Source organism: Chelon labrosus, assembly GCF_963514085.1.
Source record: "Chelon labrosus genome assembly, chromosome: 13".
NCBI lineage: Eukaryota > Metazoa > Chordata > Actinopteri > Mugiliformes > Mugilidae > Chelon > Chelon labrosus.
In genome coordinates, this window is record NC_140346.1 from 6,924,863 (window position 1) to 6,951,836 (window position 26,974).

At 41.1% G+C, this 26,974-nt stretch overlaps 1 protein-coding gene and 1 pseudogene across 2 annotated transcripts; both read right to left on the reverse strand.

The window, feature by feature from the left end:
- Positions 1–2,227: 2,227 nt before the first annotated feature.
- On the reverse strand, positions 2,228–15,353 carry LOC311497766 (von Willebrand factor A domain-containing protein 5A-like; the record flags this gene model as incomplete). The annotated part of the gene is made up of 21 exons (XM_084558139.1): positions 2,228–3,620; positions 3,746–3,869; positions 4,077–4,298; positions 4,399–4,466; positions 6,403–6,453; positions 6,552–6,766; positions 6,903–7,006; positions 7,940–8,064; positions 8,167–8,342; positions 8,425–8,802; positions 8,864–8,952; positions 9,036–9,208; positions 9,343–9,457; positions 9,540–9,706; positions 9,897–9,925; positions 11,343–11,641; positions 11,734–11,925; positions 14,798–14,805; positions 14,901–15,024; positions 15,164–15,252; positions 15,347–15,353. The coding sequence occupies 21 exons, from the start codon at positions 15,351–15,353 to the stop codon at positions 3,529–3,531; spliced, it is 2,847 nt and encodes a 948-aa protein (XP_084414265.1). The 3' UTR covers positions 2,228–3,528.
- Positions 15,354–18,166: 2,813 nt separating this feature from the next.
- LOC311497767 (von Willebrand factor A domain-containing protein 5A-like) lies at positions 18,167–26,170 on the reverse strand (annotated as a pseudogene). Its single transcript, XR_014699977.1, has 16 exons — positions 26,128–26,170; positions 25,451–25,995; positions 24,852–25,018; positions 24,655–24,769; positions 24,385–24,533; positions 24,213–24,301; positions 23,971–24,115; positions 22,532–22,611; positions 22,335–22,449; positions 22,046–22,204; positions 21,850–21,953; positions 21,332–21,701; positions 19,791–19,977; positions 18,950–19,116; positions 18,659–18,782; positions 18,167–18,576 (listed from the first exon to the last, which is right to left on the reverse strand). The product of XR_014699977.1 is annotated as a von Willebrand factor A domain-containing protein 5A-like (transcript).
- Positions 26,171–26,974: the final 804 nt, after the last annotated feature.

Genomic DNA, 26,974 nt, shown 5'->3' on the forward strand with positions numbered 1-26,974 from the left:
CCTGTTAAAAGAGAGTTTTTCTATGCCATCGTCGTGCTTTCTCTGAGGGTTTCAGGCCCGGTTTTGTAAAGCAACACTTTGTATTGTTATTGGCGTAATATAAATACAATTGAATTTAATTGAATCTCTCTCCAAGAAGGCGGGAGAACCCACGTCTGTTCTGGGCTATTGTAGAAACATGGTGGCGAAACATGGCAAATTTGTGAAGGAGGTCCCACCCTCCGTATATAGGGACCTTATTGTTCCCCCCAGGGATTACACTGTTTTAGAGACACTCTTGGATTTTTGCCATCTGAGGGTTCTTGGAGGGTTCTTTTTCTACTTCTCACATTAATTAAACAGATAAGCAAATTGCCTACTGCAACTCATAAATTGCAACGCATGCATTCTGTTTGGAGTTTCCCCCACACTAGGGAAAGGTTATGTTGTGTCCTAGGCCAGCTGTCATGCTCAAGGCTAGCTCTAGGTTTTCCTGCCCCATGCTGAAGCTACTGGCTGAGCTGATTACATGCTGCCCTGCTGCCCTTTTATGGGTTTATGGGTTTATTGGTGCAATTCCTGTTTCATGTTAATTACTAAATCCCTGGAATAGTAGATCCAAGATCAAATATACAGTAAAATCAACAAATTCAGGTGGTAAAGACCACAGTATGGCTCTTGGTGGATGTTTCATGATGGTATTATCATGTATGAATTTCTTATTTACCTCATATTGCTTGAGAAAGATAAGAAAACATTTATGCGTGAACATGGCACATGGAGATATTGCCTGAGTTCTGGTTCAGCACGAAACATAACAATACTTACAAAAAGGTGACAGGTGAGAAGTGTAGTCTCCTCAGCCATGTCTTTTACCCATACCATTGCGGGTGTGGCTGGTTCAATAATTAAACCTGTTAACCCCAAAGAGATCTGCACTGCCACTGCAAGATCAGTGTGGGTGCAGAGGGACACAACAGTGAGGCCAAGACATTAAAAGGCTTAGATTTGGAACCACTGGTGTAATGTTTGGGATGCGTGTGGGCTACTGGTTGAACCACTTAAACTGCAATAAACTCTTCAGGTACACATGCTAATCATGTGTTTGAGAATGTGACAAACAAAACTGTAGTTATGCATTAAAAAGATGGACATCCTACCTTTGAATTATGTTTCACTGTCATCTAAGTGGCATCTTGAGTTCTAACTGGTGTGGAGTTTTAGGTTTTTAATTTCAGAACGTCTACCCACCTGTAACTTCTACCATCAAACAGGCTACAGGAATTTTATCATTCATTCATTATTCAGGCTAATTCTGGCTTCAGTTTTCACTCATAGTTTTTTGTTTTCCTGAGCTGTGAGCTATAATAAACTAATCTAATGTAACTAATGTAATATGTATTTGTCCCATTAACTGTGGCCTAAAAGTGTTCTGTAGTGCCTGTAATGTGTGGCAGCTGAACATCCAAAAACACACCACTCACACACCTCCTGTTCCCATGTCTGCATTCAGCGAGGAAGTTGAGCATGACATTGGAGTTTTTCAGTGATCCAGGTCATGGTGTATCTCAAGAACAAAGGAAAAAAGGGAACTGGACTTGAGTGTTTTTGAAGAAGTTTCACCACTTATCCAAGTGTCTTCTTCATTCTAAATGGCCAATGCGGTATCAGAATTTAGGTTTGTGGAAAAACAGTATACCACCCAGGTTAGTCTGAGCAACATCCTGTAATAGCAGGTGAGTATCTGGATGATAACAGACCCTGGTCATGATTGCTTCAAGTGTGCAACACTTGTGGGCGTCCTTAATAACAACTAAATTCCCCACCAGTCGTTTAGAAAGAAAGAAGCTACTTGGATGATGGCGAAATGTCTTCAAGAAATCCCAACAAGTCATGTTGCCTTTGTTTTAACTTTGTTGTTTGGACACACACACGTCTGGAAGTGCGCAGCCAGAGGTAACCTTTTTTCCCCATCAAGAAATCTCTGCACTGGCTCAAAACCCCTTGCCAGTGAGCTCCACCTTGTGGGCGAGGGAAGGTGCAGCATGGACAGACTGTGCCAAGGTTAGGATAAGAAGCGCACAATTTATTTGCCAATTTAATCATCAAAAACTTGAGAATAATTTTTAACCACTTCTCGTTACATATTTATTAACCTTTCATGTTTATGGAGAGAGAAGATCTAGGTAGAAGCACATTCTTCACATAGACAGGAATAAGTTTATTCCAACTGAAGCTAAAGGTGTAAAGAGAGAGGCGCTGAAGTCACTGTAACTTTGGAGACAGGCGAGATCATGTGAGGTACACTTAAAGCATGCCAAATTGTCAGGTAGGTGCATGCTCCAACAGAGATTTGCAGCATGTCTTTAACGAGTTAATATCAGTGACGGGACACAATGAGGAGTTAAACAATCAAGCCATGTTTTATGAAAAATTACTAAACGAGTATTAAAAGCATGTTACATTTTAGTCCACATACTTTAAAGATTAGGGCAGGTTTGTCGATGAGTTCCTGTATTGAGAAACACATTTAACTCGATGCAGAAGTGCTCTAATTCAGCAAATAATTTACAAACGAATTCATGCTTACCTTTTCTGTAAACTCGTTTCAAATAAAAAAAACTACATTTAAGACTTTCATAAAGAAGAACACTGTGGTGTGACATGATTGACAGTTGGAGGAAGTGCAGCGCAACCGAGGAGGATAATAAGGCACCAAATGGAGCAGATCATTTGTCTGAATTTGATAAAACATATACCGCAATGATTTAAATACTATTTGATAAAGTGCTTCTATAATCTATCTATAATCAGTATTAGTACCCTGTATTACATGTAAAGGTACATTAAGGTGGTAATTACAGATTTCAGTTTAAATAAGTCAACAGCTAATGCAGAACAAAGTACAAAAAAAAAAAAATAAATGGTGAAGAGGCTATGGCCCAAGTACTGGATGAAAGCTCAAGTGTCATCAGACAACAGCTGACGGATTGCTTTTCTAATGCTGCAATTTCACATTCAAAGCGTAGAACTGTCAAAACACAAGCTGACTGTCTGTGAAGTGAAATGGTAAGTAAAAGCCATACATTTATCAAAAGTGTGTCTACAAAATAAGGCAACGCTATTTGTTGGCAGAAGATCAGTTCGATCCACTTGCAGAGAACAGTTAGATAATGTAAAGGGTGGCACGCGACAGTTTGCACACCTCCTCTCAGAGAGGTAACCAAATCCTTTGACTGTGCCCTTTAGTGACCACCAGTACATACACGGGTCACCAGATCAGTCCAGACTGGAATATGTAAGGTTGTCAGACTGAAAAACAAGAAGAACCAACCCATTTGTTTGTGTTCTTACTTGGCTTATAGCTGGGTTATGTACAGCACAACCAGGAACGATAATAAGGCACAAAAGCTAATATTTCTCCGTGATGGTTAATCTCTATGGATATGGACAACAGAAAGCTTACATTACAAAGATTTAAACGCAATGTTGATTAAGTACAGTACAATGCACGTATAAGGTGGAGTAAAGCTTCTGTGTACCAACCACTTAACCACTTAAACAAAGTCCCAGAGCGTCTTTCTCCACGCTGCATCCCAACAGTACGTTTCCGCCGTCCACACACTCTGTCACACATGATGCTGAAAAAAACAACAACAAAAAAAAAAAAATAGATCAAACATGACTGAATATAGACAGACAGGTGATTTTGAACAGTAAACACTAATAAAAACAGCATTTCAGTAGTAATTATTAAGGTCACTACCATTCTGAGCACTGAGCCATGACACAGCCTTCATAGCCAGAAGCTCCCACTCTTCCTTTGAATCCATCTTGAAACCATGAAGCCAGATCAGAGCCAGGATGGTGGCCCACACGTCCTCCTTGACCTAATTCAGAATAAATGAACGCACATGTAGATTGCAGACTCTCGACCGCAGCTCATCAGATACTGCCCTGACAATGAGATTAGCTGCTGATCAGCTGCTAATCTGTTTTGTTATTTATTTTTGGCCACGTGTGAGGCCCTCTGTCATCTTTCGTTCTCTGTTGCTACAGCCTAAATATGTATTGTCTTATAAGTGACCATATCCCACCGGTGCAGGTTTCAGGGTTTCCACCTCCTCACTGGTCTTCCCCAGTGCAGCGGTCAGAGCTGGATCAAGCAGCCAGGAGCCAGAGGCCTTCTGGAGGGAGATCAGCTGAAGCAGAGGGTCTTTATGAGGCTGCTGGGGCCGAGTGGCTGCACTCCCATAATTGCAAATGATGTTTTGGAGGAGAAGAATCACAAATGTCAACACCAAACAATCTGCACTCAACTGCGTAGTGCACGAATCATGTTATGGATTCCAGATAAACTACTGTTTTAAGGAGACACTTTTAATATAATCGAATAAAGAAAAAAACAGTACGGCACACTGGCTTACCGCTGCTCTGAGCTGAGGTACTCTGACCACCTTTGAAGTGGAGGCCAATCCTGCTGAAAGCTATATTAGAAAAGAGAGTCCAATCAAATCATGTTGATAGTTTAGCTCACATACAAAAAATAATGAAGTGTAGCCAGACAATACAAAAAAAAGGCATTTAATGAACAGATATTGCCCCACCATTGCCACGGCACCTGGATTTCATTATGGAGCGCATTTCAGCCGAGAAAACTAGTCTTACAACCAATCAGAGCAAGAAATGACGAGACCAATGCTTCTTGACAATTGCCTTAAGTGCTGTTAACTGTTTGTCTTTTGAAGTTATTTCGCTGGCATTATTGCAACAGACGCGATGGCTAGATCTAAACATGTTGCTCCCTGACGGCAGCCATTTAGTTGTAAACAAAATCAACTCAATGTACTCAGTGTATGACTGTATCGTTGGGAAATCTCCTGTCTACACCATATGTCCCATTGTGTGCGGGTGAACTTTGGACCGGCTTCCAGACTACACAGATAGCAGGATTCATGGAAGCAGGGACTGACTACTTTGCCTTAACAACTTGGGACGGAAATCTTTTAATGGCATTATATAATAGGTAATCCGCAAACATTAGATGTATAAAATATATTTTCTACTCCACATAAAAGAGAGTCGGCATCAGCAATGCATTTCAGAGATGGAGCTAACACTTTTGTCCTCAGGCTGGATTCCACCTTGCCACACTGTCCTGGACAGACAGCATACTAACATTATTTTCCTGAAATATCAAAAACATATTGTAGAGGTTGGCAAGTTTGGTTTGGCAGATTTACAGTAAAAGCATATGTGGTATCTTGCATGTTTCTTCTTCTGCTGCCCATTTGGAGCTGTGGCTAATTCAGTTTCAAGTTTATGATGCAAAGAAAACAGAAAGAGGAAGGTAATACTGTACTAGACTAGAATAAGAATCCCAATCATTATCATTAAACAGCATATGGAGATGATGAATATGTCTACACTAATCAGCAGTAGGAATTTAAGATAGAGAGGGGAGAGCTCCAGGATTTCTGCTTAGCTTAGCATTATTTGGAAATGCCCCGATTGATATACAAATGTTATGTTGTACATTTTATACTTATAAAGGAAGTGGTTTACCTGATATCAGTCTTGCTTTGAAAGAGCCACCTGAAGAGAAAATTGTAAAAAAAATAAGAAAAAAAGAAAAAAAAAAAGAACACAGTAAATCTAAATCCTCCAGTTTTTGTGCCTGTTAAACCCAGCTAACGCACTGACTATTTCAAAACAAGACGGAAAGGAAGACTGGAGTTATCAAAGACAAAAAGAGTGCTGTTTGTTAGCCAAAGGCTTGTGGGTGCGGCTAATTCAATTTCACTTAGCTAGTTTGAGTCTTACATCACAGTACGTCATCTCAAAAGGCTTTACAGGTTTACAAAGAAAGCAGGATGATAATTCTCTCACTGCTAATTACATGAATGATAGTACATAAAGAACATATGCACTTTATCAGTGTTTTTTTAAATATAATTATTCATTGTTCTGAGAAGCGGAATCTATATTCTGATCATGAAAAACAAACCATAATAATTTTGTTCTTAACCTGATTTTAATTGAGTCAGACCACGCCGAAAGAGTTTTAAAATATCACTATGAAGGAATATATTGCAAAAAAATAGACCCACCAAGTCTGTTGCCTTATAATACATTATAGTAGTGCTGTGACTGAAAGTATAAATGCAATTAAAATAACTGTACAAACAGATAAAGATTTTAATTAGATGATTAAGATCTCATGATTTATTTTAAACTCACGCAAGGTCCACGAGAAAAACTCAATGTCATTCTTAACAGAGAACTGCATTGTTTTCCTGTATTGTATTCTCTTTTTCATTATAGTTTTTCTCAAGTGTGCTGTTGCTTTACTGCTACATTTGTAAATACAGACTTATGTTCAAAAGCAAAACATTCACAATCAACTCACAGTTTACTACATACCAGTATTGTGAAGACACGGCTCATCCAACAAGTCATACTGTTTCAAAAACACTTTGAAGTAACAAAGAGAAAAAGAGAGTACAACATTAAATCCAGGGTATTGTACAGCAGCTGATAAATAAAGCAACATATTTAAGTGTAATACTCACTGCGTGTGTCTTTGAGCATCAGAGGTCGCTGAATTGCCTCACCACTGATTTCATTGACAGCAATGAAGGCAGTGAAAGAACTGCTCACTCCTGAATGGACACTGAGCTCCGCCACCTTCTCCTTCACTCCTCCATCTTTCTGTCGTCCATTCACTCTGTCCTTCATCTCCAGAGAGCGAATCATAGTGAGAGCAGCCAACCTGTGGATTGTTAATCTGCAGACAAGAGAGAGAAAGAAACACTCAGTTTTGATGTTTGTCAGTTCAGCTACATTGTTCAGGGCCATAAAGAGTGTCTAAATAATCTCTATTGAAAGCAGAACAGTGCTGTCTGAATGAAAACCTGCTTTACCCAGTGTCTCCTGCAGGTTTGAGACTGAAGTGCAGCTGGTTGTGAAAGGGATGACCCGCCAGGCTGTACTTCACCGTCACACAGCCCTCTGCTGCCTCTGGACTCTGGGAAAGCATTACAGTGTTAGAAATCATGTTCACTTCTGTCATCAGATACCTGATGACTAGGGGTGCACACAAGTCACGGTTCGGTACGTACTGACTGAAAAAAAGACAAACAACGAAAAACCACCTCCTGTTATAAAGTAAAAAATAAAAGTAAAAAGTAGACATATCAGGGTCATGCTGTCTTATGTGCGTTAGCATGTTTGATATGTTTCACTGGTGATTTAAATGAAGCCGGCGACTCTTCCAACTCCACACTTCTCTTAGCACATCTATGCTTCACACTTAAACGGCACCATTCAAACATCTTACATCTCATTCGGCAGAGAAACAAAACGTACTTGACCACTGGCAAGCAGCGCAAACTAAGGCACTCAGCCACTCAGAGCACGCAGAGAAACAAAACTTAACCGACTCATAACCGAGGCTCGTGGATCCCTGCTTAACCGAGAGTCATGAGCCACTCACTCGGTACAAACAGGTAACTGTAATAATCTGTTCTTAGGTGTTTACTATGCTTTATTATGTCTCGAGTGAATGTACTGGAAACACTTTCTTTTAGCAATTGGGCCATTCTGGGTCAAGTGACTCAAGCGACTCGCACAACCCGGCTCATATCAGTGAGTGACTCAGAATGATACTAATCCCTCGAAAGATCCGGGTTTTACACTACTACTTGGCCGATTACATTTCTTCTTAGTCTGTTTTTCTTCTTCTGTAGGCTAATGACGTTTGCTGGCAGCTCATTACTGTCACCTGGATTGAAGTGACGACTCGACTTTTTATTTTTTACACTACTCACTCAGACGTATTCGCCATATGAGTGAGTGCACCGAACCGTGACGCCCGTACCGTGACACCGCCGGACGAATACAAATACTGTTACACCCCTACTGATGACAGAAACACAACATGACATGGAGCTGCTCCTACCTCTCCAGTGAGCTGGCCATAAACCAGTGACCTCTGACCGTGGAAAAGAGCTGTGATTGGTGGAGAGAAGACAGTGACAGACACTCCCTTTGGTAAATCCCATGTGACTGAGATGTCCATCACAGCTGGGTGCAGAGCAAATCGCAGCGACTGCATCGCCTGAAAAATAATGCAGAACTGTAAAAATCTATTCAAACATTTGAGAGAGACACTGAGATTTTACTGACTGGAACCATGGTCTCTGTCCAAACACAGATTTACTGCTGCATCTTCATTGTGTTTACTCACTTTTGGTTGCATCCTATCAGTTCCTGTGATGAACTGAGCGTGACCTCCTCCCTCCTTGGCCAAGCCATTGATAAGAGCAGAGCTGGCCCCTCGCCCAATCCCAAAAGAGAAACACCTACAATACAGCAGGTTGATTTAGATCCACTCAACACATGGAAGACAGTGTGGAAATACTGTGGGTGTTTTTGTGCTTTCACCTGTGGGAACCTGAATTCTTCTTAACCAGATCAATGACTTCTTTGGTGTTCCCCACCTCTCCATCAGTAAAGACGAACAGCTTGGGAGGAAAGAATGGCATGGTATTGTCATTGGCAAGCGACATATGTAAAACCTGTCTTTGTCTGTGTGTGTGTGTGTTTGTGGGTGTGTGCAAGTGTGTGTATGTGTCTCTAACTTGTCTCGGCTGACTGGGAATGCAGGGCTGTCTGTAAATATATTGGAGTGGCTTCAGTATCTCTGTTCCTCTCAGATTAGCGTCCATCTTCTCAACTTTCTTCAGAGCCTCCTCCATGGTCTTCTGGTTGTACTCCACACTCTTACTGTCATCACACAAATACAGGCACCAATGCACACATACATTTACTTAAAACATAGAAAGGCCTTTATTTGGCCGACTGAAATGAGGGAATAACTTACGGGAAGATGTGTTGATAGCTGGACCCAAAACTGTAAATGTTGAAATAGCAGCCCATTGGTAAGCTCTTCAACAGAAGCAGCAGAGTATCCTTCAGGAAGATAGAAAAGATAGTGAAGACCACTGCATGAGAGGAACACTATGAGAGATTTAGAGAAATAACATGATAAATACCCTGGCACTGCTAATGCGACGTTCACGGCTACCGTCATCAATACGGAAACGCATACTCCCTGATCGATCTAATAAGAACACAAACTCTCCACATGGAGTGACTGAAGACATCACAGACTGGGGGAACTCAGGGTACAGGCTCACCATCACCACTGGATCACCCATCAGAGATCCTGAAACATGACAGGGACAGAAAAAAATATCACAAATCTGCTTATATTATTTATTTTAACACATCATCATTTGAAGGATTTAAAAAAAAAAAAAAAAACAACAACAACTAATAACTTGACCAACTTGGACTCACCAGGCTTAGCAGAGGCCTGTCCTGCCTCCACCACAGCAGTGGGCTGATGGGCGTCTTTGTAATAAATCAACAGTTCAACATCTCTGTCAAACTTGTGTTCTGCTGCCAACTTGATCTACAGTTCAAGACACACAAATATAAATGAAGTTGGAATGAGGAACTACAACACACAGCAGATACATTGTCAGTCTACCTACAGTGGCCTGGGTTTGATCAGTGTTGAGGTACTGGAGAGGATCCAAGGAACAGCTGGACTCTACTTTAGAGATTGGACGAGGAGAGGACAGTCGGGCAGAAAAAAAAAGACTGTAGGGCACCAGAGAGGCTGGGACAGAGGTCACCTGGACACCGGCTACTTCACTCCCTGTACACAACACCAGACAAATTAGAAATAAATTGTCTGAGTTGAAACTCTGAAAGACATAGGGAGACCAGAAAATTAACAGAAAAGCAGAATAAGAAGTCCAGAATCATTTTATAAAGTACTTACAAAACAACTAAAACAGTTTTGCAATCGATCAAGCCTTAAATGTTGGTGCTACAGGTGTTCCAACTTTTCTTGAATTCTGCCAACACCCTCTGTCTGCATAAAAGTAGTGTTGGAACACACTGTATTACCATACCCTCATGCATTATTTGTGTGGTGTGGTGTGGTGCTTTAAAAATGTCGAGAAAAAGGCAGTTAGCGATGGAAGAAAGGCAGACCATTGTAACACTTAAAAATGTAGATATTTCCTACAGAGAAATTACAAAAGTCAAGGTGTTAGTGAGTACAGTTTCCTTAACCATCAAAAGGCTGTCAGAAAAAAGTCGGGTAGACCCAGAGCCACAACAAAATCAGAGGATAAGTTTGATAAAAGGCTCACAGGATAACAGCTTCAAGACTAATAGTGGTTGAAGTAAGCAAGTCTCAGTTCCTGCTGTGAAGAGAAGACTTTGAGTTGCAGGTTTGGTTGGCCGAGCTGCAGCAAGAAAACCATTGCTAAGATGTCAGAATAAGAAAAAGAGGCTTGCCTGGACCTTGAAACACCACCAGTGGACTACTGACGACTGGAAGAATGTGTTATGGACTGAATGGTCCATTCAACACATGGATGCCTCAAATTTTTGAAATCTTCGGTTTATCATGCAGGATTTTTGTACGCCGTCAAGAAGGCAACAGGATGGTTCCTCAGTGTGTGACATCAACTGTCAAATGTGGAGGAGGAAGCATGATGATCTGGTGTTGTTTTGCTGGATCCAGGGTCAGTGACTTGTGCAGAGTGGCAGGTGCACTGAACTAAAACGGCTACCACAGCATTCATTAGCACCACGCAGTACCCTTTGGTATACGTCTAGTTGTTCAGGGCTTCCTCCTACAAGCAAGATAATGACCCAAAACCTAAGGCCAAGCTATGACAGAACTACCTTAGGAAAAAAGAACAAGATGGCAAGCCTGAAAACATGGAGTGGCCAGCACAGTCTCCAGACCATGACCCCGTCGAGCTGGTTTGGGATGAACTGGACAGAAGAGTGAAAGCAAAGCACCCCACAAGTGCCACACATTTATGGGAACTTCTGAAACAGAGTTGGGAAGAACTTTCTGAAAAAATGTTTTATTTCAATCTTATAAAGAACGCGTGTTCAAATGATATATCTGCCAAAGTTGGCTTCATTTATGAGCTTAATATTTCGGTTTTTAAATTGATTCCATGTTTTTATTTATTTATACTTTTACTTCAGTTGTTTACTGAACATTTCAAATTACAATGAGACATTAAACTGCATAAATGCAAATAAAAAAAAACTTAAAATATTGAGGTGTTTTAAAACTTTTAACCAGTAATGTGTGTGCGAGTGCGTGTGTGATTTCATATAGCATTGGTTCTACGTCCTGTTACTCCTTTAGCTCAGGATTTCTCTTCGTTGTTAAGAATCATGTGTTTGTGTGAACAGCTTTATGTCATCAGCCGTGCTCTGAAAATCACTAATGAAAAGTAATTTCTGGGAAGTCAGAAAACAGAATATGATTGCTGCAATAAAAACATTTGTTTGCACAGGTGAGGACAAGATAACAGCTGCTTGTCCTACCTTGAGGTTGGTAGCGAGGGTTGAGCACAGCAGGCAGACAGAACCTCAGCCCGTCATCAGCCTGCACAGCCAGCTCAGTGACATACTCCAGCCTGATGGAGGCGCTCTCTCCTGGAGGAAGACTGCCCACACTCAGAGAGAAGATATCTGGACTCTGCTCGCTCTCCTCCAACAGGAAGGCCTGCTGACCAGAGCTCAGTGCATCATCATAATCCTCACGAGCCTGTATGAGTACAGGAGACACATGTCAGGAACATTCACTGTGTTTACTGTTTCTTATTCAGCTCCTTTACACAGAGTAAATCTTTCTGTCCAGCTCACCTGCTGTTTCTCCTTCACCTCAGCTACAATCTGTGTCTGTCCAATCTTAGCACTGAAATGACAGACAGCAGCATCTCCAGGCAGAGGAAAGATATAAACAACCTCTAGTGGTTTGTCCTCCTTGTTCTCGTAGTTGAGAGTGGAGACCACTGTAGCCACATGATCCCTCACCTCCAGCTCCACCTCAATGCTCTTCAGAGGAACTGACACAGAAACAAAGTAAAAGCATCAAAGCTTACAAATAGTTAATACTTAATTGTACTGTACAAAATGACTCAATTTTTCTGTCTCTGTGTTGATTAGAAAGTGAATGTATTTTTTGATGTTTGGCAACCTCTCATTTACCCATTTCCTTCAGGACAGTTAGCAGACCACAGCGGCTCATTGTACCTATGCGACAGATAACAAACACAGAGGTTTACATTTTATTAAAGAATTCTATTAAGTAAATGCTGCCTAAACATTTTACAAATATTAATATAAAAAGTCACGAAAGAACAATCCAAACCTTTTTTTAAATCCCATAATGCTACTATAATAATAAGAATTATATTAATATTATAATAGGGTAAATCGTAAAAAATAATGAAAACTAAATGATCTGAACCATTTCTTGTCATCCTAGGTCTCTTGCATGAATCGTGCCTTGACCTGACACAGATTAAAGCTTGTCGCAGATGCATTTTTAAAACTTGGCATTCATCAATACTGTCCAGTCTTGACCTCAAATTAAGATCGCACTACAAGTAAACCAGTGTGCAGAAAAACCTACTTGCAATTTCTGCTGCCAAAATAATGATGGAAAAGAAAAGCTTTTTTTTTTTTGTAGACAAAGAAATCGGTCGACATTGACATTAATTGATAGTTTTAAGTGATTGAATAACTATTATGTTCCCACGCATTTACTCATTGAATACAACGTATCCTGAAGTCTGTAATATCTTCATATCCAATTTCACCACTCATCCAGGTGACTTCATTAATTGATCTGAACTGACTTCTTGAGTGAATGAAATAAGCCACAGATGAGTAGAAATGTCTCCAAAAGAAAAAAATAAACAAATAAATAAAACAATGAGGGACATAAACGTTAACATTCACGTATGAGGTACTATGAGTGCGCTGTCGGTCATACAGCTGTGTGGCCATAGTTTAGACAACTGGCAGCGTGAAAATGATTGTTCTGTTTACGACGGGGTGTTTGATTGATTCTCGCAGCCAGCTACTTATACAGCGGTATAGCTTAACGCTGAGAATGAATCAGTCTAATCATTTCGAGCTAAAATTACTTCATGTGAAAGCAGCGCACACAAAAAGCCCTCACGTTTCCTGATATCCTTCGCCGTGGTTTAATACTGCCTCTGTTCCGTTTGGTCAACGTCCCAATAAACGACACGACCCTCGATTGTTGAAGACTCATCATCCTAAACTGCTTTGTAATAATTCTTACCTTTGGGATATACGTGTCCCGGAAGAATTATTATTCTCCTGTTGATATTAGAGACCTCTTTCTGAAACAGAGCCACGCACGTTTGTACCTGAAGGCGGAGGACGTCCAATTTACTGCATTTCAGGCGATAACCCCATGTCGACATGTAAAAAGAGCGGTGGGCGGGGCTTCAGCAGAAAGCCAGCAAGGAGCCTGCTCCCATGCTTAGCGGTTAAACAGACTCAACGACAAAGACGCTGAAAAGTCAAAAGAAGTCCGGAGGAATAATGAGACAGCAGCTGCCACCTCTGCTACCAACCTGTAGCCTGTTAGAAGTCCTTACAACAAGTGTTGCTCGATGTGTGTGAGGGAGGATGAGGATAGACATTTTGCCTGAGGTGACAAATATTCAAAGAACACCAATTTAAGCCATATGATGTGTTTATTTAGTTACTCTCCCAAAACCAATGACACAATATGAAATATGAATGTCAGTTATTAATTTACCTTTACTTCTTATCTGAACCCCTGTGCTCAGTTCTTTCAGTTTAGCAATGAAATCACAAAATATTCACAATGGACTTAAAAATCAGCATTAAAGACTTAAAAAAATAAAATAAAAAATGATTCAGTGGTTGGATGAAGGGCAAAATAATTGGTCATTAACAACTCAAGGACACACAGCACAGCTTTCAACCTACCTGTATCAATAATGACACTGTTGAGATAGTGGACCCCTTCAAGTATCTTGAAGGGGTCTCACCCTGAACAGTTAACTGAACTTTGAACTACACACCAGTGATATCCACAAATGCTGCCAAAAAAGACTCTGATATTTGCAAACTAAAAGCACCTTCTGCTGCTCCCCACCCTCTGTTGTTGCTCTACAAAAGTGTAATTCAACTCCTCTATTGTTCCCCGTTTCTTTAAGACGTTAACTGCATCCAAAAGGAACAAATTCATACACATTACCCCCTCTACCCATTTTTCACACTGCGCGCATCTGGTCGCAGATGCAGATCCCTGGCCTGAAAACGTGGACGTTATGGCCAGGGATCTGCAGTTTTGTCCCCTCCTTCATAGCAGCAGTAAACAAAATACCCCATTAATTGTACATAGGTTATAGATACAGGTATGTGTGTATAAATGTGTACATGTTGTGGAAGTTCTCTGTATATATGTATTCGTGAGGCTCTATACAGCCTGTGGTAACAAATTTCGTTTAAGGACAATAAAGAATGTATCTATCGATCAGTGCAAGCAATAAAAAAAATAAGGCACAAATATTAAGGTACAGAAACGTGACAAAAGCCATAGTGCAAAGCTGTAAATACTGTGCTGATAAAGTGTGTACCACTTTAATAAAAACTTCAGAGTCCCAGGGCGTGCATTTGTGAGTGTGAATGGTTGTCTGTCTCTGTGTGTTGCCCTGCGATGGACTGGTGACCTGTCCAGGTCAGGGTGTACCCCTGCCTCTCGCCCGATGACAGCTGGGCTAGGCTCCAGCAGACCCCCGTGACCCTTAACAGGACTAAACGGGTATAGAAGATGAATGAATGAATGAATGAGTCCCAGGGCATCCTTTTGAATGCTGAAACCCAACAGTCTATTTCCAGCCTCCACACATTCTCTCACACGTGATGCTGGAAAACAAACAAACAAGGAAATTGATTATGGACCACCAGCCGATTTAAAAAAGCTTACATTGTTAAAACAGAAGTTCAGTGGTTATTATTACCATTCTGAGCACGAAGCCATGACACAGCCTTCACAGCCAGAAGCTCCCATTCTTCGTTTGCATCCATCTTCAAACCATGAAGCCAGATCAGAGCCAGAATGGTGGCCCACACTTCCTCGTTGACCTAATTCACCAGATCAGATAAACTCAGATGTTGATTATAGACACCACACCTACCAGACACTGCCCTGCGAGATGCGATTAGGTGCTTTAAAGATTTAAAGAGTCTTGTATGCCATGTCTTGTATGTGACAATAACCAACCAATGAAGGTTTCAGGTTTTCCACCTCCTCTCTGGTCTTCCCCAGTGCAGCAGCCAGAACTGGATCAAGCAGCCAGGAGCCAGAGGCCTCTTACAGAAAAATCAGCCTCAGCAAAGGGTCTATGTGTGGTTGCTTTGACTGTGTGTCTGCATTCCCATAATTACAAATGATTTGGCTGCTCACCATGCATGATTAGGGATTATAGGAGCAAGCATGTAAGCAAATCTGCTTTCATACTGAGTTTCAGTTTCCAGACAGATACAAATTTCATACATATTGCAAGATGTCTGTGTAGCAGAGATCTGATTGAATTATACACCGTTCAGGCATAACATTATGACCACTGACAGGAAAAGTAAATAACATTGACCATCTTGTGACAATGTTCTGCTGGGAAACTTTTGGACCTGATAAATACAGAAAAACAAACGTGAATTATATTTAAAGGCTTCTAAAATGTAAAAATACATCATAAAGAATAAGAGGAATCTCTGGTTGCAGCATTGGAAAACAGACTGCTGCTCCATAGCTGCACTAACAAAAGATCCTCCATCACTTAAACATACTGTACACCTTTCATCCGGAACATTATGACCACTGACAGGCGAAGTAAATAACATTGACCATCTTGTGACAATACAATGCTCTGCTGGGAAACTTTGGGACCTGGCATTAATGTTGATGTTACTTAGAATGAATGATTGAATGACTGGATTGATTCTTACTTACACCCCATAGCAATGACACTCCTTGCCATCCCCAGCAGGATGCAGCCTGACACAGACACACACACAAAAACAGTTTAGTAACAACTAAAAAAAAAAAAAAAACATGAAGAACAGCACAAGGTGTTGACCTGGCCTCCACAGAGGTCCCTCCCCTCAGCCCACAGGACCCAAAGGCCCCCACTAACAACAGTCTGTTGCCAGGCACCACAGGACACCCTCAGAAGGACCATGTCCATTCTCTGAGGAGTCACAACTGTTTTGGAGGCAGAATACACAATATTAGGCAGGTAGTTTTAATTTTCTGGGTGATCAGTGTATATTGAAAAAAAGGACACTGCACACTGTGTATGCTCCAAGTGCAATTTATTTATTTTAAACAGGCAACGTTTCGATCCTATGGGATCTTCATCAGCACCACGTGAGGTGACAATTGGCATAGCATGTGCTCAAAGGCACTGGCTTACAATCATTAAACCAAAAGAATGATCAAAATTAGGTGTGTATCACAATTAGCAAACACTTAAAAAGAAAATCAAAAGAAGTTTTTGATAGTACACATTGATATATACATATACACAAGTACATTACAAGCAAATTCATATATAAACTTTTGAATGTAGAGAGTGAACAATCAAAGGAAAGGCCTAAGGTGAAACTCCATATTGAGGCCCTTAGGAGACAGTGTATTTAGCATATATATATAAAATGCCTCCCTCCTAAGGAGAAGATTGTCAATGTCTCCTCCACGTCTGGGGGTGGAAACATGTTCAATACCAATGTATCTTAAGGTAGACAAATTATGTTTAAAAGCATTAAAATGAACAGCCACTGGGTTCTTTTGGTCATTTGATCTTATGCTGCTTCTATGTTCTGAGATCCGTGATTTAATGCAGCGTGTAGTCTTACCTATATAAGCAAGGCCGCAAGGGCACTTTATCATGTAGATCACGTTCTTAGTGTTGCATGATATGACCCCTTTTATTTTTAGTGTCTTCCCTTTGTGTGGATGGCAGTATGTTTTACACTTATGGGTGAAATTACACTGCGCACACTGTGCGCACCTGTAATTTCCATCGGGAGGTGGTGGGAAAAACTGCGGGGGCTTATCAAGTGGTTGGTCTGCTCTGACGATCATATTGGAGATATTGGGTGAGCGCTTATAGGCAAAACGAGGAGGGTGTCCAAATGACGCATCCTTCAGAGTAGGATCGGAACTTAGAATGGGCCAGTGTTTCGTAAAATATTTTCAAATTCTCTACTTAGTGGAGAATATTGCGAAACACATGTTAATCTATTGTCAGTTTTGGCCTGTTTTTTTCCTCCCAGACATTCCTCTTGATCCATATCTTTAAAACGGCCAGAGGCCGATTGGATCCAAGACTCTGCGTAGTCCCTTTCCCTGAAGCGCTGAACCATTTGGGCATTGTGTAAAGCATATTCTTGGTCAGAGCTACATATACGGCGTATTCTGTTAAACTGACTGATCGGTAAGCTTATTTTTAAACTGGTGGGATGGTAACTTCTCCCATGTAAAATAGTGTTTTTATCAGTAGGTTTTTTTGTACAAATCGGTTTTTAAAGTATCACCATCTTTGGAGATCAAAAGATCTAGGAAACTGATTTCACTGTGGTTAAAATCTCCAGTGAACCTGAGATGCTCACTTTTATCATTAAGATATGCTTGAAAGACAGACAGTTCACTGGATGTACCCAACCATAGAAGGAAAATATCATCAATGTATCTACGCCACATTAAGATCTTATGGTAGAAGGGGTTAACATCAGGATTAAGTACAAACATTTTTTCGAAAAGGCCCACAAATAAATTAGCGTAATTGGGTGCCATCGTGCTGCCCATTGCAGTGACTTTAATCTGTAAGAAGTCATTTTTAAACATGAAGAAGTTCTTTTTTAACACAATTTCTGTTAATTGTTTGACAATTGTTTGATCAGTGTATACTCACTTAATATTTGTGTCTATTTTTAATTTTTTTTGCCACCCATGGGTTAATTTATTCTTGTCCATTCTTGACATGTTTCAACTCATTTCAAAAGTCCATGGACACAGATGAGCCTACTTCTCATGGTGAGCTAAAGGTTTCCCATTATGTCCAGTAGACCAAAACAGGTTGTGACATTCCTAAACCTCTCATTCATACACATCTGAAACTTCAGATCCTTTAAGCTTAGCTCAGTAGATAAGTGAAAACCAGTGATTAGTGTCAAACTGCACATACATCATTCTGTGACAGAGATGTAAGTAAAATATATTGAATATTTTGATAATGTTTGTGAGCTTGTTAAACAGCTACAGTATGTGGCCACAAATTAATTCTGAGACATAAATAAAAAAAAACACCAGACATCAGTTAGAACAAAAAACAAACAAAGCTTTGCGTTACTGGGTTTAGTTTTAATATTTCATTCAAAGCAGCAATAAATTGTGCAAAAACTTCCATTGTCTTGTAACATTTCTCATCTTGTATAGACGGCAGTGCAAATAATGCAGCACACAGGTACATGGTGCAAAGTACTGTTGATGCGCGAGGAGGCAATAAGTATGCTTCTGTGTACCAATTCTGGAGAAGTTGTTTAAGTGAAATCCTCAAATCCCCAAGGCATTTCTTTGCACGTTGCAGCCCAGTAGTACATTACCAGCTTCCACACACTCGGTCACACATGGCGCTAGAGAAACAACACAAAACAATTCATCAGATTAGCATACATCCTGATTGACTGGATGAACAATTATGGTTATACTTATTACCATTCTGAGCACTGAGCCAAGATGCAGCCTTCATAGCCAGAATCTCCCACTCTTCTTTGGCATCCATCTTGAAACCATGAAGCCAGATCAGAGCCAGGATGGTGGCCCACACTTCCTCATTGACCTAATTCACCACATCAGCAGTAACAATATTATATACTAAATTAAGTAAGACGGCATGCTCACACACTTTTATGACTTAATAAGAGCCTTCCTCACAAACTTTGCCATTAAATGTAGTTTAAAATAACCTCCATTATCTATTTGACTCAGTCTTTGACAACAACCCACCGGTGTAGGTTTTGACTTTTCCACCTCCTCTCTGGTCTTCCCCAGTGCAGCAGCCAGAGCTGGATCAAGCAGCCAGGAGCCAGAGGCCTTCTGGAGGGAGATCAGCTGCAGCAGAGGGTCTTTCTGAGGCTGCTGGGGGAACATGACTTGCTCCTCTGCAGCCTCCGCTAAGTCAGAGGAAAAGAAAATATAAGGAAAGATAAAAAGATCCCTTTATTATTTTCAATAATCTCATGCTAATGATTTGCATCCATGTAAGATGCATTGTTGGCATGTGGAACCGCTAACCCTCTGGTTCATGGACAACCCTCTACCTGCAAAGCTAACCATGTGTCTGCTACTCAAACTGGGAAGCACTGATGTGGACTGTAATCTGAGGTGCTGTTAACTGATGATCTCTGAACTCATCCTCTGCAGCAGAGGGAACTCTTGGTCTGCCATTTCTTGACGGTCCTCATGAGAACCTGTTACATCTCAGCATTTGACCTTCATGTTCTAAGTATCGATGGACTGTTGTTTCTCTTTACTTAGCAACACTTGAACTGTACACCAACACTACCTCAAAGTGTGCAAAGCTGTCATCAGGTAAACTGTGGCTACTTTGAGGAGTATGAGATTTGAAACATGTTTTGGGTTGTTTCCACTTTTTTCACTACATGATCCCATTTATGTCTTGTCATAGTTTCCCTGGAAGAGAAGGTGTGTTCTTTATTACAGTGAATCACAAGTTACTAAGAGTGGAGCTAAAATGTACAGGTTGTTGTCAGTGTTTACACTAATGTACTGTATTAATAAAATTAAGAAAACACCGTGTTGGTGTAGCATTCAGCTTTTTACTTACCTACACGCGCTGAACAACGCAAATAGCGACCTGAAGAAAGAAAGATAAGTTTTCTACTGTCATTGCAACATAACACATTACCACTGCTGAAGGTAATACATACATATAAACCAATCAGCCACAACAATATGACCACTGACAGGTAAAGTAAATAACATTGACCATCTTGTGAAAATCCAGTGTTCTGCTGGGAAACTTTTGGACCTGGCATTCATGTGGATGTTAGTTAGATATGTACCACCCACCTAGACCAGACCAGACACCCCCACCCCATAGCAATGACACTCCTTGATGGCAGCAGCCATCCCCAGCAGGATGCAGCCTGACACAGGCACACACACAAAAACAGTTTAGGAACAACTCAAAAAACATGAAAAACAGCACAAGGTGTTGACCTGGCCTCCAAATTCACTAGATCCTAAACTGATCAAGTATCTGTGGGATGATCCACAGAGGCCCCTCCCCTCAACCCATAGGACCCAAAGGCACCCACTAACAATATTCTGTTGCCAGACACCACAGGACACCCTCAGAAGGACCATGTCCATTCTCTGAGGAGTCACAACTGTTTTGGAGGCACAAGAGAGATATACACAATATTAGGAAGGTGGTCATAATGTTATGCCTGATCTGTGTAACTGCTCTGTCTTCCTCACTTGTTGCTGTATACAACTGTATGTCACCTACAGTATGTTCAGGACTGCTGTAACAAGTACATACAGTGGCCCATGATGTTTCCCATGTTTATCCATTTACTATATTGACAGAAATGTCCTGATGTTACTTACGCTTCCTGCACCTCTTCATCGGGGATCCCATGAAGTCTTTAAGAAAAGAAAACAGTATGAGAACAATACATTTCATGGGAATTACTTAACAAAACATATCAGCCAAACTACTGGCTTCTACAATTATTGAAGTAACCCACAAGTTATAATGAGCGTCTTTAACGTGTACAATTTGTTTTATAACATTTAAAGTATCACTTAAAACAAATATAGAAGAATTGTCTTCACTTACTGCTTTAAGCAACAACCTGTCAATGACTGTAACAAGTTAACCAGACCAAAAACAACTCTTACTGTACCCACTGTATTTCACATTAAAGCTGCAAATAAGAATGTGTTGGTTTGTTCAGTCTTGACATTCATTTGCTGTATTCATAGAAAGCACAGTGTTGGTATCTTATTCAGCTTTTTACTTACTCATAGACCTACAGTAACTGAGCCCTGTAATAATAAACAAAGGATAATACACTGTAAGATAAAAAAAGTGAGCTCAAGACATTCATCTACTGTATTTATAGAAATAAAACAGTGTTGTTAACCCATTCAACTTTCTACTTACTTAACGATGCAGAACCACAGGCAATGCCTTTGTAAGGAAATCGAAGATTGAGAAAAATATCAATATTACAAGTGTTTTGGTTTGTTCAGTGTTTACATTAATTTAGTGTATTCATAGAAAACTATGATGTATTTTTCAATCCCATTTACTCACCACTTAAAGATTAAAAAACCAAACAGATTTTAGGTCAAGACCAGAACTAAACACACAAACATAAGAAGAGCTATGCACACAACAATGCACAATGAGCACAGAATAAATGCTGGCCAAAAATAACACTCAGTAATCACATACTGTGATTCAGTGATACTTTCAAAGATTTGAGTTAGTTGCTCACACTCACTTGGTGTTGGAACGTCTCTGCGCACCAGAGGTCCTTGAATCGCTTCACCATTGCTTTTGTTGACAGCAATGAAGGCAGTGAAAGAACTGCTCACTCCTGATTGGACACTGAGCTCCACCACCTTCTCCTTCACTCCTCCATCTTTCTGTCCTCCATCCTCTCTCTCCTTCATCTCCAGAGAGCGAATCATAGTGAGAGCAGCCAACCTGTGGATTGTTAATCTGCAGACAAGAGAGAGAAGAAAACACTCAGACAGAGTTTGATGTTTGTCAGTCCAGCTACATTGTTCAGTGTTCAGGGCCATAAAGAGTCTCTAAATAATCTCTATTGAAAGCAGAACAGTGCTGTCTGAATGAAAACCTGCTTTACCCAGTGTCTCCTGCAGGTTTGAGACTGAAGTGCAGCTGGTTGTGAGAGGGATGACCCGCCAGGCTGTACTTCACCGTCACACAGCCCTCTGCTGCCTCTGGACTCTGAGAAAGCATTACAGTGTTAGAAATCATGTTCATTACTGTCATCACATACCTGATGACTGAAACACAACATGACATGGAGCTGCTCCTACCTCTCCAGTGAGCTGGCCATAAACCAGTGACCTCTGACCCTGGAAAAGAGCTGTGATTGGTGGAGAGAGGACAGTGACAGACACTCCCTTTGGTAAATCCCATGTGACTGAGATGTCCACCACAGCTGGCTGCAGAGCAAATCGCAGCGACTGCATCACCTGAAAAATAATGCAGAACCTGTAAAAATCTATTCAAACATCTGAGAGAGACACTGAGTTTTTACTGACTGGAACCATGGTCTCTGTCCAGACACAGATTTACTGCTGCATCTTCATTGTGTTTACTCACTTTTGGTTGCATCCTGTCAGTTCCTGTGATGAACTGAGCGTGACCTCCTCCCTCCTTGGCCAAGCCATTGATAAGAGCAGAGCTGGCCCCTTCTCCAATCCCAAAAGAGAAACACCTACAATACAGCAGGTTGATTTAGATCCACTCAACACATGGAAGACAGTGTGGAAATACTGTGGGTGTTTTTGTGGTTTCACCTGTGGGAACCTGAATTCTTCTTAACCAGATCAATGACTTCTTTGGTGTTCCCCACCTCTCCATCAGTAAAGACAAACAGCTAGGGAGGAGAGTTTACACATAAGTTGCATAACAACAGGGTTCTATGGTAAAGAATGAGGTGTGATACATATGTACAAACTAATTAAAACAATAGCAGACATGTGACTCTTCCAGTGACAGTGTCAAACTAGAATAACCACTTCATGGTTTCTGAATTGACCGCAACTCTCTATCAAAAACTCGAGGGGTTTATACTGCTGTCAAACCTTGCGGCAAAATCCGAACCACTTTCTGAAGCAGTCACGTGGTACAGCCGGGTAGCGAGGCTTCGGACGTCATTATTTTCGGCCCCTCCCCTAAATGAAGCAAGCCTCGATTTGCGCTTCACGGAAACGTCCCCTCCATTACTCAACACACGCTTCGAAGCCTCGGCACGTCTCGTAACATCATTACAATATAGTGTATGTATGTCTGTGGAGAGTCTTGGTCATCCTTGAGTATGAAAGGATTATCCCGATTGCGCTTCAACTCAACATGTAGGCAACACAACATTATTCCCAACAGCAGCCTGGGTTTTACAGTTAAGGGCCACAAAGCTGAAAATTGTTCAGATGGGAATCCTCTGCTCTGAAAGACAGTTTAAATTCATTCTTTATTTGAATTCATTCTTGACCTGATGTTTGAGGCAATGATATTACAGTGGCCCAATAAAGTCCTGAAGGAAATCTACAAGTCTGTGGAAAAGGCACGGACATCACAACACATCAACGGCAAGGAACGCCAGCCACATTAACTCCATTACAGTCAGGGCTTAGCATTTATTGCAGAACAGGATCATTTACAAGGAGAAAAAGGATCATGACACAACACAGCCAGACATTCATGAGAAGTGTGTGACAAACTCCAAAAGATAGTTCCACCAACTGCATAAGGACGTCAAGAGATTGAACTTTCCAGCGTCACCAGAGCAGATACTGTACAAGTGATAGACATCATGACAGCAACAGAGTCAGCCATAAGTAACAACAAAATAATTGACACAGAGCTAGAAGGTTGAAGGCTATAAATAAACTAGGGTATCACCATCTTGACAGATGAATGATGGATATCCCAGAAACACAATGCCTCAAATGACAGTGTGCTTTGGATTTTATTGTAAGAGATCTGATGCTATTATTACTGGAGGAGACATCTGCACAACCTGTCCAACCTGTGTGTGTGTGTGTGTGTGTGTCTCTTGCGGAATACTAACATTGTGGGGTCTTTTTGTTCCACAGCTTTTTGAGGGTAAAAACCTGTTAAGACTTTGTTTTACACTAAAGGTTACAATGAGGTAATGATTACGGTTAGAGTGAGGGAAAGAATTATTTCAATGTAAAGTCGTTTAAGAGATAGATAGATGGTGTGTGTCTCTTACCTGTCTCGGCTGACTGGGAATGCAGGGCTGCATGTAAATATGTTGAAGTGGCTTCAGTATCTCTGTTCCTCCCAGATTAGCCTCCATCTCCTCAACTTTCTTCAGAGCCTCCTCCATGTTCTTCTGGTTGTACTCCACACTCTTACTGTCATCACACAAATACAGGCACCAATGCACACATACATCTACTTAAAAGACAGAACGGCCTTTATTTGGCTGACTGATAAGAATGATTGACATACGGGAAGATTTGTTCATAGCTGGACCCAAAACTGTAAATGTTGAAATAGCAGCCCATTGGTAAGCTCTTCAACAGAAGCAGCAGAGTATCCTTCAGGAAGATAGAAAAGATAGTGAAGACCACTGCATGAGAGGAACACTATGAGAGATTTAGAGAAATAACATGATAAATACCCTGGCACTGCTAATGCGATGTGAACGCATACTCCCTGATCGATCTAATAAGAACACAAACTCTCCACATGAGGCGACTGAAGACATCACAGACTGGGGGAACTCAGGGTACAGGCTCACCATCACCACTGGATCACCCATCAGAGATCCTGAAACATGACAGGGACAGAAAAATGACCACACATTTTGTCATTTACACCAACTCATCATCATTTGGAGCATAAGGAACATTATGTTTGTAAACTAATAACTTGACCAACTTGAACTCACCAGGCTTAGCAGAGGCCTGCCCTGCCTCCACCACAGCAGTGGGCTGATGGGCGTCTTTGTAATAAATCAACAGTTCAACATCTCCGTCAAACTTGTGTCCTGCTGCCAACTTGATCTACAGTTCAAGACACACAAATATAAATGAAGTTAGAATGAGGAACTACAACACACAGCAGACACATTGTCGCTCTACCTACAGTGGCCTGGGTTTGATCAGTGTTGAGGTACTGGAGAGGATCCAAGGAACAGCTGGACTCTACTTTAGAGATTGGACGAGGAGAGGACAGTCGGGCAAAAAAAGACAGACTGTAGGGCACCAGAGAGGCTGGGACAGAGGTCACCTGGACACTGGCTCCTTCACTCCCTGTAAACAACATGAGAGACAACTGGGAGTCACATGGTTTTTGTTTGGGCTGGGAGGTTATGTGAAGCTGGTGGCTTCAGATGGGATGCACATTACACACATAAGGTCTTTGGCACCAGCTTCTCTGTTGTTGCAGGAAACATTTGTATGTAAATGTTAATGTGCAGTTTTACGTTGTTTCTATCTCCTTTTCATTTTTCCTCTCAGGATTTCTCTTCATCGTTAATTGATTTTAATGTTAATGGTCAATAGCAGTTTCTACACATGAAAATACATGAAGAATGATGTGTTTCTGTGAACAGCTCTATGACTTCAGCTGCGCTGTGAAAATCATCAATGAAAAGTCACTTTTGGGAAGCGAGAAAACAGAAAAGGATTGCTGCAATAAATTGTTTGTACAGGTGTGGACAATGGAACAGCTGCTTGTCCTACCTTGAGGTTGGTAGCGAGGGTTGAGCACAGCAGGCAGACAGAACCTCAGCCCGTCATCAGCCTGCACAGCCAGCTCAGTGACGTACTCCAGCCTGATGGAGGCGCTCTCTCCTGGAGGAAGACTGCCCACACTGAGAGAGAAGACATCTGGACTCTGATCGCTCTCCTCCAACAGGAAGGCCTGCTGACCAGAGCTCAGTGCATCATCATAATCCTCATGAGCCTGTATGAGTACAGGAGACACATGTCAGGAACATTCACTGTGTTTACTGTTTCTTATTCAGCTCCTTTACACAGAGTAAATCTTTCTGTCCAGCTCACCTGCTGTTTCTCCTTCACCTCAGCTACAATCTGTGTCTGTCCAATCTTAGCACTGAAATGACAGACAGCAGCATCTCCAGGCAGAGGAAAGACAAAAACAGCCTCTAGTGGTTTGTCCTCCTTGTTCTCGTAGTTGAGAGTGGAGATCACTGTAGCCACATGATCCCTCACCTCCAGCTCCACCTCAATGCTCTTCAGAGGAACTGACACAGAAACACAAAGAACTTAGATACAGACATTTAAACAATGATGGATTACACTGATTGTTACACTTTAGCCACAAATAAGGCTACCTGTTAACTGACTAATAGTTAAACACAACAGAGGTTTTAGAGTAAAGTAGTAAGACTGTGTACCTGGTTCCTTCTGGGAAGTTAGCAGACCACAGCAGTTCACCATTGTACCTGTACAGCAAGGACATGTGAGGACTTTCTGTTACTGTGACTTCCAACTCTTGCAAATCATTATTAATGTATTGCTGTCAATTGTAAATAAACCAATGAATGGCAAAAACTTCCTCTTTGCTGTTGTCTGTACACTCTGATGATTGTCCCCAGCTCGCTCCATTAGATGTTAGACTTATCAGTCTGTATCAGGTCCATGTCCTGTAGTGGTTCACCTCCTACCTAACAGATAGATCATTTTCTGACAAAACTGGGAACCTCCTCTCCTCATCTGATCTCTTCATTGTGGTGTTCCTCAAGGCTCCATTCTCTTAATTTAACAAAAATACAGTCTACTAATATTGCTATGCAGACGACACACAGCTGTATCTCCTGTTAGTACCCGTTGATACCAGTAGTGATGGGTCCCATGGACTGCCTCCAGGATGTGAAATATTGAATGGCAATAAAATGTTTACAGTTAAATGACAGATGTAAACAAGATCAAATTGGTCTTAGTTATTTAGTCTGACTTAATTGGAATATACAGCTAATGACTTAGGGCCTATGGCTCCTAATCTTCATGCCTATGCCAACATTGGTATCAGATGCACCTTTCCGGTTTCATTTTGTGCAATGATCATCTGATCATCACCAGAATGGTTGGATCATCAATGAGCCACATCAATGCTGCCTTGAAAAAAAATTAAAAAAAATAATAATAAAAAAAAAAAAAATAGACCAACAGTTCTGATTCAGATTCAACTTTTCGAACAACTCTGGCCTGTAATTATGAACTGGCCAGTCATCCTTGTCTCAC